Source organism: Capricornis sumatraensis, chromosome 2 (assembly GCF_032405125.1).
Source record: "Capricornis sumatraensis isolate serow.1 chromosome 2, serow.2, whole genome shotgun sequence".
NCBI classification, from domain to species: Eukaryota; Metazoa; Chordata; class Mammalia; order Artiodactyla; family Bovidae; genus Capricornis; species Capricornis sumatraensis.
Window position 1 is genome coordinate 213744 of NC_091070.1, and position 18382 is coordinate 232125.

At 40.8% G+C, this 18382-nt stretch overlaps 1 protein-coding gene across 1 annotated transcript in view; it reads left to right on the forward strand.

Moving 5' to 3' along the window:
• Window positions 1–18382, forward strand: part of SPG11 (SPG11 vesicle trafficking associated, spatacsin) — a 74844-nt gene that overhangs the window by 11806 nt on the left and 44656 nt on the right. The window contains exons 7-17 of the mRNA XM_068965609.1: window positions 96–241; window positions 6694–6826; window positions 8578–8733; window positions 9159–9334; window positions 11170–11346; window positions 12211–12282; window positions 12569–12696; window positions 12999–13168; window positions 13889–14102; window positions 16002–16205; window positions 17468–17574. Of these exons, the coding sequence (XP_068821710.1) occupies window positions 96–241; window positions 6694–6826; window positions 8578–8733; window positions 9159–9334; window positions 11170–11346; window positions 12211–12282; window positions 12569–12696; window positions 12999–13168; window positions 13889–14102; window positions 16002–16205; window positions 17468–17574 (1683 nt within the window). The remainder of the gene's footprint in view (window positions 1–95; window positions 242–6693; window positions 6827–8577; window positions 8734–9158; window positions 9335–11169; window positions 11347–12210; window positions 12283–12568; window positions 12697–12998; window positions 13169–13888; window positions 14103–16001; window positions 16206–17467; window positions 17575–18382) is intronic.

An 18382-nucleotide genomic window follows, 5' to 3' on the forward strand; every position in this document is an offset into this window, starting at 1 on the left:
AGTGCTGAAGTATTGAGTAGTTAGAAATTAATTCCTGTCATAACACGGAAACCTAAGTCCTAACAATTTATTAAAGCTGACTTTTTGTCTTGTAGAAAATGGACTCTCTCTGATTTTGTTTGGTTTGACTCAAGAGGAATTTTTAAATAGGCTGATGATCCACGGAAGTGCCAGCACTGTGGACTCTCTTTGCCATCTCAATGGTTGGGGGCGGTGTTCCATCCCCATACACGCGCTCGAGGTAACAGAATTGAGTGTCTGTAGTATGATGGTGTTCGATTATTTTCTGTTGTTTACTCTTATGTGGCCAAAGAGTTGGGAGATACATGCAACCTAGCAACAAAAGATATGTAGCCTTTACCCATCCATTTGCTCAGTTTTGGCTTTGAAGATAACATAATGAACACTATTTAAGAAATAAATCTGACTGTGGCTCAGATCATGAATGCCTTATTGCCAAATTCAGACTTAAATAGAAGAAAGTAGGGAAAACCATTAGACCATTCAGGTAAGACCTAAATCAAACCCCTTACAGTTATATAGTGGAAGTGACAAATAGATTCAAGGGAGTAGATTTGAAGACGGAGTGCCTGATGAACTGTGGACAGAGGTTCATGATGTTGTACAGGAGGCAGGGATCAAGACCATCCTCAAAAAAAAGAAATGCAAAAGAGCAAAATGGCTGTCTGGGGAGGCCTTACAAATAGCTGTGAAAAGAAGAGAAGTGAAAAGCAAAGGAGAAAAGGAAAGATATACCCATCTGAATGCAGAGTTCCAAAGAAGAGCAAGAAGAGATAAGAAAGCCTTCCTTAGCGGTCAGTGCAAAGAAAAAGAGGAAAACAACAGAATGGGAAAGACTAGAGATCTCTTCAAGAAAATTAGAAATACCAAAGGACCATTTCATGCAAAGATGGGCTCGATAAAGGACAGAAATGGTATGGACCTAACAGAAGCAGAAGATTTTAAGAAGAGGTGGCAAGAATACACAGAAGAACTGTACAAAAAAATCTTCACTACCTAGATAATCAAGATGGTGTGATCACTCACCTAGAGCCAGACATCCTGGAATGTGAAGTCAAGTGGGCCTTAGAAAGCGTCTCTACAAACAAAGCTAGTGGAGGTAATGGAATTCCAGTTCAGCTGTTTCAAATCCCGGTAGATGATGCTGTGAAAGTGCTTCAGTCAATATACCAGCAAATTTGGAAAACTCAGTAATGGCCATAGGACTGGAAAAGGTCAGTTTTCATTCCAGTCCCAAAGAAAGGCAATGCCAAAGAATGCTCAAACTACTGCACAACTGCACTCATCTCACATGCTAGTAAAGTAATGCTCAAAATTTTCCAAGCGAGGCTTCAGCAATATGTGAACTGTCAACTTTGAGATGTTCAAGCTGGTTTTAGAAAAGGCAGAGGAACCAGAGATCAAATTGCCAACATCCACTGGATCATCGAAAAAGCAAGAGAGTTCCAGAAAAACATCCATTTCTGCTTTATTGACTATGCCAAAGCCTTTGACTGTGTGGATCACAATAAACTGTGGAAAATTCTGAAAGAGATGGGAATACCAGACCACCTTCCTCCTGAGAAACCTGTATGCAGGTCAGGAAGCAACAGTTAGAATTGGACATGGAACAATAGACTGGTTCCAGATAGAGAATGGAGTATGTCAAGGCTGTATATTGTCATCCTGCTTATTTAATTTATATGCAGAGTACATCATGAGAAACGCTGGGCTGGAAGAAGCACAAGCTGGAATCAAGATTGCTGGGAGAAATATCAATAACCTCAGATAGGCAGATGACACCACCCTTATGGCAGAAAGTGAAGAAGAACTAAAGAGCCTCTTGATGAAAGTGAAAGAGAGTGAAAATGTTGGCTTAAAACTCACCATTAAGAAAACAAAGATCATGGCATCTGGTCCCATCACTTCATGGGAAACAGTGTCAGACTTTATTTTGGGGGGCTCCAAAATCACTGCAGACAGTGACTGCAACCATGAAATTAAAAGACACTTGCTCCTTGGAGGGAAAGGTATGACCAACCTAGATAGCATATTGAAAAGCAGAGACATTACTTTGCCAACAAAGGTCCGTCTAGTCAAGGCTATGGTTTTTCCAGTAGTTATGTATGGATGTGAGAGTTGGACTGTGAGGAAAGCTGGGAGCCAAAGAATTGATGCTTTTGAACTGTGGTGTTGGAGAAGACTCTTGAGAGTCCCTTGGACTGCAAGAATATCCAACCAGTCCATCCTAAAGGAGCTCAGTCCTGAATATTCATTGGAAGGACTGAAGCTGAAGCGGAAACTCCAATACTTTGGCCACCTGATGCAAAGAACTGACTCATTTGAAAAGACCCTGATGCTGGGAAAAATTGAAGGCGGGAGGAGAAGGTGACGACTGAGGATGAGATGGCTGGATGGCATCACCGACTCAATGGACATGAGTTTGAGTGAACTCCGGGAGTTGGTGATGGACAGGAAGGCCTGGTGTGCTACAGTCCATGGGGTCGCAAAGAGTGGGACATGACTGATCAACTGAATTGAACTGAACTAAAGAAAGAAAAAGTTACAAAAGATGGAGGCAACGATAAGCTAATGAGAATAAATGAAGTGGAAACAAGCCATGGGAAGCTCAAGCAGGAGTGAGCACTCATCCTGCTCTATCTTCCCCACCACTCTTATCGTACCGTTGTAGTGACATCCCTGAATTTATACAGCGGTGCTTAGTTCCCCTACTCCAGTATTCTTGTCTGAGAAAGCCTATGGACAGAGGAGCCTGGTGGGCTACAGTCCATGAAGTTGCAAGGGTCGGACACGACTTTAGGGAGTAAGCAGCAACAATGTAGTTCACCAACACTCTCTGTGCATCCTCTGGATTGTGCTAAAATAACCACAGGTGACCAGTTGGGTAGTTTGTATTCATTTCATTTTACAGATGAAAAACTCAATATGATTGAGTGGTCCCTAGCGGCACTAATAAGGCAGGAGCCAGGATCAAACTCGGGGCACTTTCTACTATACCACATGGAAAGGTTGAAAACTAGAACTTAATAAAGTTACATACCAGACTCGTCTTTTAGTGGCAGCTTTATTGAGATATAATTCACATACCGTAACACTCACCCATCTGTGGGTGGGAGTGTCATTCACTTACGAGTGGTTTCTAGTGTGTTCAGACTTACACAACATCCTCTCTGCTAGTGTTTTCACTGTCTCAATTTTTTCACCCCGGTAGCAGTCACTCCTGACTCTTCATGCACCCTCGTATCCACATGCTGATCTGCTCTGTCTGTGGCCTTCTGTGGCGGCTTCTCTCACTTGGCGTGTGTGCAGAGTCCGTCCACGTGGCGTGTGTCGGGACTTCACTGTCTGTCTGAGCAGCTTTGCGCTCTGTGGGTTTAGCGCCTATTTTCAGTCCATCAGCAGCAGTGGACACTCCGCTGGCTCTCCCTTGCTTGCTGTGAAGAATTCTCCTGTGGACGCGGTGTACCAGGGTTTGTTATCACCGTAGTTTTTCGTGTCTCCTGGGTATACACCTGGCAGTAGAGTTAGCAAGCTATTTAACTTTTTGAAGAACCACCAAGCTGGTTTCCACAGTGGCTGCACTGTTGAACATCCCCAGAGCGAGATAAAGGAGCTCCAGGAGCTCCCAGTCCACTGCTCTGTCCAGTTTTGCTGTATCAGAACCATCCTAATGACGGTGAAGTCAGCATGAAGCGGTGTCTCACTGTGGTTTACACTTGCATCTCCCTAACGACTAATGTGTTGAACGTGTTTTCATGTGCTACTTGGCCGTTTGTACTATATATCTCTTTGGAGAAATGTCTACTTAAATCCTTTGTTCATTCTGTAATTGAGTGATTTGTCTTTATTGTTTTTTCTAAGGGTTCTTTACATAGTCTAGATACTAGACCCTTATGAGATGTATGATCTACAGATATTTTATCCTATTCTGTGGGTTTTACTTCCAGCGTTTTTGATGGTGTCCTTTGAAACACGAGTTTTTAATTTTGATGACGTCAGTTTACCTGTTTTAGGGAGTTTTACTTTTCAGTTACTTGTGCTTTCGGTGTCATACCTTAAGTAACCAGTGCCTGTTCTGTGAGGTCATGGAAATTTACTCTTATAAAGTTATGAGTTTTATTGTGTTAGTTTTTGCATCTGATTCTTCGATGCATTTTGATTAATTTTTATATGTGGTAAGTGGAAAGGACCCAACCTCATTCTTTTGCATATAGATTTTCAGTTACCAGTACCATTTATTGAAAGACTTACCTTTTATGTACTACAAAATAATTATTATAGAGAATTTAAGAATGGGAAAAAAAGAAAATTAGTCTCTTATGAATCTGTTATCCCAAAGTAGTCATGTTTACTGTTGGGATATTTCCTATAGTTATTTTTTCTAAATGTTAATGTTAATAATCAGGTGCTAGCTCATTTTCTTATCTATAGATAAAAACTATTATTTTTTCCATTTTACAGTTGAGGGAACATAGAGGTTAGGAACCCTAATTCAGACGTACTTGGACAGTAACTGGTAGTGGCAGGGTTTGGACCCAAGCAGTGTGACTGCAGAGCGTCTCCCCTCACACAGTGTGTCCATGTGGTCAGTTTGATTAGGTGGTGCTACAGCACTGTTTTGGCCTTAGTCTCCCACAGCACACAAATGAGTGAGTTTGCTGAGACTCAGGTATAGCCTAGTGAACATGTAGTTTTCATAACTGTTCCTGTGAAAGCTGGAGGCGCATTTTCCACTTGTCACAGGGTTCTTCACTTTGATCAGAAGTAGTTAGAATTCTCATACTTTGCTCAGTTCGTCTTAATCTCTTTGAGTCTTTGGGTAATTCAGCTCACTATTTCTCTTCTCAGGTAGGTCTAATCTGGTATTCAGTATGTCCGCTGAGTATCTAGTTTCAACTTTTATTTATTATTTCTAGAATTACTATTTGGTCATTATTTTTAAATGTGTTATTTTGAAACTTCAAATTTATAGAAAAATTGTAAGAGTTATAAAATGAAAATCCATTTACCTCTTTTCCATGGGCAGTCCACTCTAGTATCCTTGCCTGGAGAATCCTGTGGCCGAGGGGCCTGCCAGGCTATGCAGTCCATGGGGTCACCCAGAGTCGGGACAGTGAGCGACTGGCACACAAGTTTGCTGCGGTTGTTCTGACTATATGTTACTTACTTTTGCTGAGCTATTTGAAAGTTGCAAGCTTCATAAGTGTTTGCAGCCGTATTCTCACTTAAGCATACACAGTCTTAGTTTTTCCTTTCAGTGTGTAGTGCGAAGTCAGGGGCTGTTTCCTGTCTCCCTCAGGGAAGTCCCTTTCTTCTTTTCTTTTCCTCTGCACATAACTTTCACCAGTACTTCCCACCCAGCCTGCCTGGCCTCGCACCCAGAACTCAGCCCTTGGATTCTCAGTGTGGTCCCCAGACCAGCAGCATCACATCTTCTGGAGATTTATTAGAGATGCAGATTTTCAGACTCCACCCCAGACTTAGGAAATCAGAATCTCTGGGGACTGGACTCGGCGGCCCGCGTTTGAACAGGCTCTCCAGGTGCTTCTCTGGTGAGGTGCTTTAGCCTTGGCGTGGCAAGCTTCTCTCCAGGGCCAGAGACCCCAGGCAGGTTTCTGTTATAACTACTCAGATGTGCCATTGTAGCCATTGACAGTATGTAAGTGGATGGATGTGGCTGTGTTCCTATAAAACGAAGACAGGCAGGAATTGAATTTGGTTGGTTCGTCCTGTTTTTCAACCCCTTCTTCAGGCCATCAGAAATTTGTTTTTACTTCTGAGGATTTTTCTCACTCTATTTTCAGTTCAGCTGAGCATTTAAAGATACAGACACACACACGCATGCACACACACCATCACTGACCCTTGAGCAGCACGGATTTGAGCTGCACAGGCCCACCTATACCAGGACTTTTTCAGGAGTGAGTACTACAGTACTACACAATCCAAGGCAGGTTGAATACATGGGTGTGAAACCTCTTACTCGGGGAGATGGCTGTAGAGTTAGACATGGGTTTTCCACTGTGTAGGAGGGTCAGCATCCCTAACCCCCGAGTTGTTCAAGGGTCACCTGTATATATAATTTTAAATCTATGATTTTTAAGTGTTCTTGATAGAACAGTTTCCTCATATTCCTAGTTAGAAACAAAAGTCTGCTTTTTCAGTTTAACTTTGTATTAATCTGCCATAATATTTTAATTCAGATAGATTGTAACTTAACTGTGAGGGTGATCCCCAGGTACCTCGCTTGAATGGTTTTAGAACCACAAAGTGGCTGGGAAGACACCCTGGCGGCGGGGTGGGCGGTTTGCTCCAGCACTCTTTTCTGGAGAGCCCCATGGGTTCTCCTGGTAGGCTGTAGCCCATTGGGTTGCAGAGAGTTGGGCACAACTGAAGCGGCTTAGCATTGAGCATGCACAGAGCTAGAAGTGCTTTCTTTCCTAACCTCCTGTTTCTGCTGAAGCAGAGCCTGTTGCTTCGAAAAGTTGAAGAGACTTGCCCTAGATCACACAGTCGTTCTCAGAATCTGCACTAGAACTCAGGTACTCCTGCAAGATAGAGATAGCCTGGCATCTCTGTGTTAGCACATTAAATTATGAAGTTTTAAAAAACAATTTGTATCCCAATTTTTTTTTCCTATTGTAATTTTTTCCTGATCTCCTCCCATTTCAGGCAGGTATAGAAAATCGTCAGCTGGACACAGTAGATTTCTTTTTAAAGAGCAAGGAAAATCTTTTGACTCCATCCGCAAAATCTTCTGTGCCTGATCAGTTTGATCACTTCGCATCCCATTTATATTTAAAACGTAAGTGGAATGAAGGCTTCTACATTTGTATTTATCATTTTTCCTTTTTAATCACTTTCAATTTTTTGTTATGTTTTCTGATGACTTCTTTACTAGCCAAGACTCAGTCATAATGTTTTGTCTACTTTCTGGACCCTTGAGAGAATTGTAAGAATCTGTAAATGCTCTCATTGTACTTTGAATATTAATTATTCATATGCTGTACTGTGCTTTGTATTTTTAGTATGCAAGGAAGAGATGATCCTTGAAACTTCCTTGAAATTTAAGAGCATTTTATTCAAGAGAAAATAAAATTCATCTGTGAAATTGCCCATTCTTGCAGCTGTCTGAGGTATACAGTGACAGTGCAGCTGGCTTAGTTTTCATCCTGACTTTCCTTTTTGCTGCATCACCAATTCTTCTTTTTAAGACTTGGGCTTTCATTTTTAATAAACAGGAGCTCTGCTTTTATTGTTCAGCCAGAAAGTCATTGCAAATCCTCTCTTTGGAGGGATAGGGTAAAAAAATGTATTTTCCCATGTACATAAAGTTTTATAATTTGCTTTCTGTTTTTTCACTTGATAATGTATTACAGACATCTTTCTTGATAACAATAGGTATACCTATTTATGGTGGCACAGAATTTCATTATTTGGGCTGTGCCATAGTTTCCCCAACCAAACTGTTACACATTTAGGTTGATTCTAGTTTTTGCTGTTGTTGGCAATGTGCTATACATGCTGTGTTTGTATAATTTCACATATGTACAATTACTGGGATTGATTGCTACCAGTTTATACTCTTCTTAGTGGAGAAAAGAGCAGCCTACCTTTTCAGTCCGTGTGATGTTGGTTCTCACTTGCAGTGTGAACTGACATTCTCCTGTTTCGAGTGCAGAGCTTGCCCTCCTCCCTCTTGAACTGCTAACGTTTTTATGCGCCACTTTTTTTTTTTAAGTCTGCTTAAATTTACAGAGAAAAGCCTGGTTTGTGGTGTTGAGGGAACTGCAGGAGCAGCTGTGTGGTCATTTCTCCCTTCTGCTGCTCGGTGGTCAGTGCTTACTCCTCCCTCCACTCACGCCTGCACTGCTCTGCCCTAAAAGGTGGGGATGAATCTGGAAATAAGAAGCATAGGGTTAGCTTTTCCTGCTCTCTTGGTAAAAGCCACGTTTCCCATCATTCTCACACAGACGCAGTTCTAGAGGTGGGGCCGATGCTGGAATGAGCAGGCAGCATTTTATTTCCAGCTGGCAAACAGAAGATTCAGGGGCCTCCATCCTTGCCTTCACCTGTATGTTTAAGAGAATGATTTTGGAATCAGCAGATTTACATTCAAATTTGTTCTGTGCCACTCATGCTCAGATTAGCTTGGACAGGTTCCTTATCCTCTTGAAACCTCAGTTTCAAAAAAAAAAAAAAGAAACCTCAGTTTCTTCATCTGTGGAAAGAGGGATATAACACCTACCTCTCTGATCATTAAATGGAATAAGTGAGATAGCATTTATAAAACACCAAGTACAGTATTTAAAATAGAGTAGGTGGTCAGCAAAATCCAAGTTACTAGTAATACCAGTAAATAACGACTAGTGATAAGTAGAGTCCCTGAAGTTTGCAGGTAATAAGACTTCATGAAAGTTTTGTGAGCTTTTTGAGAGTAAGACATTGGTCTTTGTCTTATGTTTTAAGGTATTGGAGCATAGAGTTGTCGGATAGGTTACTTTTATTGGGAGTGTCCTGATGGTCTTCATAGTACTTTCTTTGGTTTTTCCTCAGATGTGGAAGAGCTGACACCAGCATTGGATTTACTTTGCTCAGCAATTAGAGAAAATGATTCTGAAACCCAAAGCAAACACTTTTCAGAACAGTTACTTAACCTTACACTGTCTTTTCTTAACAAACAAATAAAGGAGCTTTTTATTCACATTGAAGGTAAGAAAAGCAGGAAATAAAGGGACAATTACCCTGCCCTCATGTCAGGACAGATATATAAGTGATCCTGTTGCACGAGAGGGCGTAAGCCAGCGGAGTGCCGTTTGCTAAGTTCAGTGTGTGATTGAGTGAGTGAGCTGGCTTCTAATCCTGGAAATTTGGGCAGGAAGAACTAATCATTGTGAAAACGGTGAAGGGGGTTATATTAAAACATGGGGATACTTGTAAATAGGAAAAAAGATCAGTTTTTTTGTTTGATCTGAGAACACTGAATTTGAATTTTGCCATTGTATAAACTTCATTATGGTTATATAGCTCATGGTGAATTATTTCTCTCTCTCTGCTCACATACACACACACACACACACACACACACACTCTGTCTCTCTCTCTGTTTGAAATTGGTACATTGGTGTTTTCCATAGAGCTAGATGAACACCTACAGAAAGGAGTGGACATTTTGACCAGCTACATTGATGAACTTCGAACCTTCATGATAAAGTTTCCCTGGAAGCTAACAGATGCTATAGATGAGCATGACGTAGATGAAAACGTCCCCAAAGTAAAGGAGAGCAGCATATGGGAGAGACTCAGCGTTGAGGTAAATATGAGTAACGATCACTTCTTTTATTTTTGAGATTCAGAGAATCTGAGAAAACCATAGAAATAGAATTTAAAGTCTGTATACTTGTGGTTTGTCCATATTGTAACATGTGATAGTATTGATTTTCCTTTTTTTTTTTTTGGCCACACTTGTAGCATGCAGGATCTTAGTTCCCCACCCCAGGATCAGTCCCGCCCCCTCACCACTCCCCACAGTAAAAGCTCAGAGTCTTGACCTCTGAACCGCCAGGGAAATCCCTAGAATCTGTACATTTGCGATTCAGAGTCTTTGGAAAGGCTTTTACCTTTTATAGATTTGGGGATCTCTGAGTACAACTTCAAATATATGTCTACAAGTTTGATGCATTCAATTCAGAATACAGATAGGCAGCTTCTCCATGTCAAATCTGCCCATTTGGATCCAGTGAGAAATACCCAACCCCAAACCCACCGTGAACTGGCGCTCCTCCAGCGTCTGGGACACGGCGCTTCGGACTCGTCCATTCTGCCTGACTTTGGAGTGAATCACATTGCTGCTGGTGATTCGATCTTAAGAAAGCTATGACATTATATAGTTGGAAGTATATTCAGTTCAATTCCTATCTCAGATTCTAGTTAAGATATTTTGCCAGTTAGGTTTTCTATACTCATCAACTTGGCTTTCTTTTTATAGTAGAAGTTTAGACAACCAACTGTGATGCCCTCTTTTTGACTAGGGACTAGAAGGATGCTTCTAATCTCTTGGAGGATGTTGGCATTGAAAAGACCAAGGCCAGAGTAGCCTAACCCCGATGTCCTCACTGATGGGGCTTGAAAGCACTGCGGTTGAGATGCTGCCAGGCTCGCAGGGCTGCCCCTCTCAGGGAAGAAGGGCGGGGAGGCGCCTGGTGTGACTGCGCTTGCTGTCTCTCAGTCATTCTCTAACCAAAAATTACTTGATTTTCCTTCCACTCTCTTAGGGTTCTCTCTTCTAGTCTCCTTCACTGGTTTCATTTCCTGTTTTTCCCATTTTTAATGTGTTCCAAGGTTTCATCTATGGCCCTCTGCTCTTTTTACTCATTGATTTTTAATTTGGGGGGAGGTTACAGTCCACTTCGATGAAAGTTGTGGAATCTGTCTGCAGAAACATGCATGCCAGTATGTGCGTGTCCTTTCTAAAATATGTGTATCTTCCAAATATATCTGTATGATTTTATCATCCTAGCTTTTAAGACCCTTCAGTGGCTCTGCATAACTTTCAGGATAAAACCTGTGTCACACACACCATGCCGTTGTGATGGAGATTCTGCTTTTCTTTCAGGTCGCTTTTGCTACTCTCTTCAGCTTTTTCTCTAGTTACATTAAGTGCTTTGGAGTTCTCTGAAGGCTTGATACTGTTCCTGGCCCTTATGCCTCTGCATATTAAATATTCTCTGTTTTCGGAAGTTATGTTCTTTTCTCATTAAACATCACACTTACCTGTCTTTAAAGCTTTTACTTCATCGGTCAGCTCTACGAGGAACCCTTTTCTTTTTTACTCACTTCTCTTCTTTAGATGCTCCTCTTCTGAACCCTCCTCTCTGGACCCTGGGAACACCTGTACCATCGCCCTAGCCGTGCAGCGCTGTAGTCTGTGCTCTATTTGCATTTCTTCCATGAGTCTGAAAGCTCCTGGAGGGCAGAGTCTGTATTTTGGTCAATTCATATCCCCTTCCAAGCCCCGCATCTAGTAGTAGATTTTCAGCAAAAGTCTCTTATTGAGGTACTCAGAAAACATATAAGTCCCTTGTTGATAAACATATTAAGGTAAGGAAAAGGAACTCAAAAGGCAGATGTTTTTCTTCCTTTTCCTAGGAAGTTATTGCCAATGCCATTTTAAGCAACAAAATACCAGAGGCACAAACTTTCTTCAGGATTAACAGTCATTCTGCTCAAAGACTTGAGGAGTTGATTAGAATAGGCCTCGATTTGGTCTTTGACAATTTGAAAAAGAACAACATAGAGGAAGCCTCTGAGCTTTTGAAGAATATGGTAAGTGGCACAATTTGTTTGTCTGATCATAAAGTTGCTAATGAAAGAAGTTCTCTTATGTGTTTAATACAGTTTCTGGCTGTTAGGAAAACTGGTTTGTATTTGTAGTCATGTCACAAAACTAAAAAGTGTGTGTAGCTTTTACTGGGAAATCATGACAGTGGTACTGGGAAACCTTCTTTAGTGCTCAGAACTGTCTTGAAGAGATTCTCGGTTAGAATTTCCATCATTTGTTCTCTATTAGATTTGGTACTTTGGTGAGAAGGGGAAACGGTGTTTCTCATAAAAGGTTTCACACGTTTCGGAGCGTGCAGAGGACATCGCTATTTGCTGGGGGACATTCTTCATGTTCTCTCTTACGTCGCCATCGGAGCTTTCAGGCGGTGTACACCTCTGCTTTGTGCTCCATGGTTTTACTTCATTTGAGAAAGGGATGTCCTGGAGATGGGGCTCCTGGACTGCGATGTGGTCCTCATCTGCGTGACTGAGGTCTTGCCCGTGGTAATTTTCTGGACGTTCAGAGGGTGAGGCTGTCAGATTTGCTGTGCGCATTGACGGCTGTCTTCAAGTGAACCATAGTAGCAGAGACCTGCAGTTTTGGTCCTGTGGTAGCCTGGCCTTGCCTTAAATTGTTCCGTGTGCTGCCTTTGCCATTCTGGCAAATCAAATCACCTTAAGGATTTGGAGATGGTCTGTAAATATTATGATAAATGTAGAAAATGCACGTGTACAAGAGCAGGAGAGCTGTGGCATTCTAACAAGGCACATTTCTGCAATAGAGTACCTCTGTATTGACCGTATGTTTAGGTTCAGATAGCTCTGTTACAAAATGTAAGTTTTCTTGATTTTCTGTGTTTACTTCAGGGCTTTAATGTAAAAGACCAGTTGCTCAAGATATGCTTCCATACAACTGATAAAAGTATACGGGACTTTCTGGTAGGTAAAGGTGAGACTAAGTAGTTTACGTTTTCTAGTAAATGTTGGTGAAACTTCAAATTATTTTAACATTCAGCTAATACCTAGTAAAATAAAAGTATGACAACTCCTTGTCTTTATTTAAATGAACATTTTGCCTTTATGTTAAAGGAAGATTTGTGTGAATACATACATTGCCTCAGAAATTCAAAATATAATTCTTAAGTGGCATTTAATCTCATGGAATTTGTTTTGCAAATGTTCTTGATTCTTTGTGATTTTTTTCTTTAATTGCTTTTTGTTCAAGGTTGAAATTTGTAACGAAAAAAATTATTTTTCTGAAAAAGAGAAAAGGACTGTAGAGTTTGTGCATCAAGTTGAGAAGTTTTATTCAGGACATTTACAAGAAAATATACAGATCCGGTCTTTACCCAGGTAGTCTCACTCGCCCCGTTTTTATAACATAGGAAGAATAGATAAGGCTTAGTTTTTAATTGTTATCTTAGACTTCTTATGTGGAATTGACCTCATATGAAAATTAAACTTGTATCATCGAGAAGGGCCTGAGGAATCCCCTGTCATATCAGTGTGTACATATCAGATATATTTTAAGATAATAAATACAAAATTAAGAGTATTGAATTATGTGTTCCCCAAAAGAGTAGAACTTCTTGAGCAGAGAAAAAGGAATGATGCCTTTCCCTCCAAAATTTAAAAATTTCCTATCACGCTTTTAGGTATTGGATAAAGGAACAAGATTTTTCCAAGCACAAGTCTGTTTTGGACTCGTTCCTGAAATATGATCATAAAGATAACAAGCAGGATCATAGAATTGTGTTAAATTGGGCTCAGTGGTGGAATCAGCCAACACAAGAATCCATCCTTCTCCCCCGGATAAATCCAGAAGGCAAGTATGAAAGAGCCTAAAAGAAGGAATGAAGATTAAGTTAGGCATTGGTATTTTAATATTTTGGTGTGTCTTCATTTTCGAATTCGTTTTGGGTAAAAATACTCAGTTGCATTAAAATGCAAGTCTTTATATGGAGAGCTTTTTCTTGTCTTGAGGTTTCTGTAAGGGATTTATAATGTGATTGTGAAAGAGAAAAACCATCTGGTTCAGTGAATATGAAATTTCAAGGCTAAGAATTCTCTTCCTAGCTTCCATGACGTTCTTTGTCTTTCAAAATAGTCTTTGGTTTCTCTTTGTGTAAACTGAGAAGCTGTATCATACCAGGGCTCTGGGGAATAACTTAACAATGGTAAACAGTGGTAGTTCATAGGGTGTCAAATTCACCTTTATTATTACAGCTGAAGTTTCTGTTTATACTAAGGAAAAGAAAAGGGAAAAAGAAGGCTGACAAGATAAATGAAACACACAGGTAATTCCCAAGTTCCATTTAACCACTGTAGTCACGGTAGGCAACATTTAGCTCTTGCTCCTGCTGACCATCAATTAGAAAACAGACAGCATGAAAGAGGGAACTAGGAAAGGAAGCAGAGGGCCTGAGCAGCTCTTCTTTTATGTTAAATGTTTCCCCAGATCGTCATGGTTACTCAATTAGTGTTGGATTCTATGTCAGTAATCATCATCCATTGCTATTTTAAAATGAATTTGGTTCTTGTTTAGGATATAACTCATATTCTCCTAAAGCCCTCTGGAGATACCTCACAGCACGCCATGATTGGCCCAGCATTATCCTGTGGATTGGAGAATTTCAGACCCAGAGCAGTTATGCTTCACTTGAGCAGAATAAATGGCCGCCTCTGACTGTGGATATTGTTGATCAGAATACTTGTTGCAACAACTACATGAGAAATGAAATTTTAGATAAGCTGGCCAGGTATTGGAACTGTTGTTGATGTTTAGTTGCTAAATCGTAGCCAGCTCTTTGTGACCGCACGGACTGTAGCCCATCAGGCTCCTCTGTCCGTGGGACTTCCCAGGCAAGAATACTGGAGTGGGTTGCCATTTCCTTCTCCAGGGGATCTTCCTGACCCAGGGATCGAACTCACATCCCCTGCACTGGCGTGCAGATTCGTAACCACTAGACCACTAGGGAGCTCTCCAGGTAGTTTTTAAAACTTAAGTGTAAAATCATAATGCTTTTAGAAGATAGGGAAGACTGTCTTCATGACCGTGGGATTAGGGGGTGCTTTCTAAGAGGCTTGGCGTGGGACAAAGGGAGATGACACTCCCTGAGACCAGGGGAGCTGGCTGGTAGGACGTGTGTCCTTCAGTGGACAGCGCTGGCCGGCCTGCTGCCACACAGCACAGAGCACGCCGAGGCATCCCCATCCTCCGTTTTCCTTGATTCTTGTCTCCTGGGGGGATCTTCATAGGTCAAGACAAAGCGAAGCAGAAGCCTGAGGGCACAAGACTCTTGTAGACCATCCCACTTAGGTGAGTGAGCCTCTAGGGACACACAGCAGGAGAGTAGAGCTTGGATCTGGCGGGGAAAGATACCAGCACACAGATAGTTCACAAAAGAGGAACCATACGTGACCAATAAACATTTGAGAAGATGCTCCTCCTTATTTATAGTCACAGAAAGGGGAATTTATTTTACAAAAAATCTAGGAACAATGACTGTCAAAGGTAGAATAGAAAAACCAGATGTGGGATAATCATACAGCGGAACAGTGGAAACTACCCAAGTGCACCTGTGACAGTGGAAGCAAGCTACAGCTGTAGGTGTCGGCCTGGCCAAGCCGCACAGTGTTACGTGGGAGGAAGAAGCGACAGTGTGTCCAGGATGTTCCATTCATAGACGTCAAGTTTGAATAGCCAGAGCCAAATATTATTAATACTTCAGGCTACACACATGGGTAGTCAGACTATGTTGGTGAATGAAAGTAGGGAAGCAGTTACCATGGTAACCAGGGTTGGGCAGGAAAGCTCATGTAAGAGGGGAGGAGTGCCCAAGGACTCGCAGGGACGATGCCCAGTAATCGAGGTGGTGGCTGTGTGGTGTTTCTCTAAGCTCCACGTAATGCCTTCTGTGTGTGCTCCTTTAATGGTATGTGTGGACTTTGGTGTCTCAGATGGTAAAGAATCTGCCTGAACGCGAGAGATCCAGGTTCGATCCCTGGGTCAGGAAGATCCCCTGGAGAAGGGAATGACTACCCATTCCAGTATTCTTGCCTGTAGAATTCCATGGACAGAGGAGCCTGGCAGGCTACAGTCCATGGGGTCGCAAAGAGTCAGACACGACTGAGCAACTAAAACTTTGTCTTTCATGATGTATTAACAGTAAACTTATAAAGATATTTAAATGCAAATTTCTGTTCTTTAATAGTTGGTCTGTTTAAGTTACTCTTTATTGTGCTTTAATCTCTTAATGGTTTTGTTTGGATATTTTGGTGAATTCCTCAGTGTGTAAAGCATCTAGCTTCAAAAGCCACAGTGGGTTGTACAGTTCCAATCAAAAACAAACAAATAATTTTGGTTTGTAATTTAGATTAAGTAGTAATTTAAGAAGTAATTTAGTTTCGGGTTTTGAAGTGTTTAAGGTATTGGAGACTGTCATCACTGCCTTAAAATGCTACAGTGCTGCAGAAGCCTTCATTGGAGACCAGCAAAAGACACGTTTCAGAGCATGTCTATGGGCAAGAGTGGCAGTCTTGGTTCGTAAATGCTCGTTTTTAACTAGTTGAGGTTACTTAACAATGGAGATGGTTAGGTCTGCTCTGAATCTAGCAGCTTCTAAACTTGCCGTGTTTTATTTAAACCTTCCCAATAGGAATGGAATTTTTCTTACATCTGAGTTAGAAGATTTTGAACTCTTCCTTGTCAGACTGAACCATGTTGGGGGTGTGATGCAGGACGCCCTCGCTGTTCAAAACTATAGGTCCAAAGAAGGATGGGATTTCCACTCTCGCTTCATTCTCTATTGTTTGGAACACAGTCTTCAGCATCTTCTTTATGTCTATCTTGACCATTACAAGTGAGTACTGAGAACGAAGCCTTCGTGTTCCCTCTTTCCGTATCACATCTGAATATGACTTTTAGGGAAATATTACGCATTCATCTGAGCAATACTGATCTTTTTGAAGTAGTTCCCCCCACTGTAACATTTGGTGACGTCTTTTAGTTTAATACTCCATTCAACTAAATGCTTATCATGTGTTTTTAAATGTTAATTATGTAACATCAATATTAACCTTTTAAATAATTAGATATATTAATTTATTAATATTTATTATTAATATTTAATGCTTTAAAAGTTTAAAGGAGGGAAGATTCTAAAGGTTAACTTGGACTTTCATACCAAACAAATGCTGCAGACTTTGACTTCATAGCCACTGCGAGGTATCTTAGACATGCTCTAAAGTTTATATTTAGGTAGTCAGACATCAGTATGTATACTTACTTAAGATCAGCCGGCGCAGTCGTGTCTGTGGCCAGTGTTGCTTGCTGTTGGGTCAGCAATGACGATGACAGCGATAGTGAGCACTTGCAGTGTGTCTGGCACTGTTCTTAGTGCTTTATGTGCACTAGCTCACTTGACCTTCAGAAACTCCTGTGAGGTGGTTATTCACACCTCCATTTCATAGATGAGGGACCTGAGGCTTTGAGAGGGACCTAGTGCCTTGTTTAAGGTGCACAGCTAGTAAATGCTAAAGTTAGATTTAGTTATATTTGATTCCAGAACCTGCATTCATCTGCGAATGAGAATATTTTTATTTATTTTGTGTAGAATAGGCTAGGAATTCAAGCAAAGGATGTATTTCTTGTTCATATCATTGAGGCCTACTTGAACACAGAAATATTTTCCCAAAAACTACTGGCAAGTGAGGGTTTAAAAGCCACATTGTCAGAGGCCCTGTTACGACCGTTAACTGCTTAGTCCCCTCTCCTCTTAGTTATATGAAAGTTTTCAGTCATCTCTTCAGCTTGAGAAAGAGCTTAAAGCATACAGGTGTTCTGGTAATCTTATACAGCGTTGGTAAAATTTCATCATGGTAGGAAACTTTAAGTGATATTATCTCTGTCTCTCAAATTGTCTCTATTCCCAGATCATATGTAAGGCATATGAAAACCATACTGTAAGACTGGGAGTGTATGGAGTTCTGTTTACTTTTTAAGTGCCGAGTTCGTTTATTGGTTTTTTTTTAATGCTAGATATCACCTGAGCAAACATGGTTGTAATTATCTGTCTTACTGTTTATGTTAATCAGATATTTTGTGTGTTTGTTTTATATACAGACTTAGTCCTTCAAATTGTCCTTTTTTGGGAAAAAAAGAATTACATGAGGCTCACCCTTGGTTTGAATTTTTAGTTCAGTGTCGACAAGTTTCCAGTAATTTAACAGGTATGGGTGTCCAGTGTTAAAACAGAAATTGCTTTAGATAAATAACCAGTCTTTTGAATGGAATTTAAATTGTAAACTCTTTAAATAAGTCATATAACTGTAGACAAATATTTGACCATAATCTAGACTCAAGCTTTATCTAAGAAGCAGGTGATCTATGGTATCTAATTCCTGTTTTAGTTTGCATTTTTATTGCTAATAAATTATATATATTTGTGTGTCAGGCATTTATATTTTCTGCTTTGTAAAAGAGTTATTCTGTCCATTTATCTGTTAGAGTCAGTATCTTGGGCTTCTGTATGAGCTCTTTGTTGAGACATTAACTGTTAGGCTGTTGCCTTTTGCTTATTTCTCCCCTTGTTCATTACTACCTTTCAGTTTTCCTTGTTTCCGTTCCCTGAATGGAAGTTCTTATTGTTATGTAGACATCTATTTTTCTTTCCCTTTGTAATCTGATTTCCTATTGCTTTTACATTTAGAAAGTCCTTACTGTGGGTAGAGCTAAAAATTCATTTTCTTTCTTAGAATTAAATAATTCTTATGTGTGTCTGAGTCACTGAGTCATGTCCTACTCTTTGCATCCCCATGGACTGTGGCCCTCCAGGCTCCTCTGTTTATGGAATTCTCCAGGCAAGAATACTGGCGTGGGTTACCATTTCCTTTTCCAAAGGATCGTCCTAATTCCGGGATTGAATCCGGGTCTCACACGTTGCAGGCGGATTCTCTAGCATATGAGCCGCCCATGGGAAGCCCATGTGATTCTTAGCTTAGTGTTTCTCTCTCAAGGAGAAAAATGCGCTTTCTTATT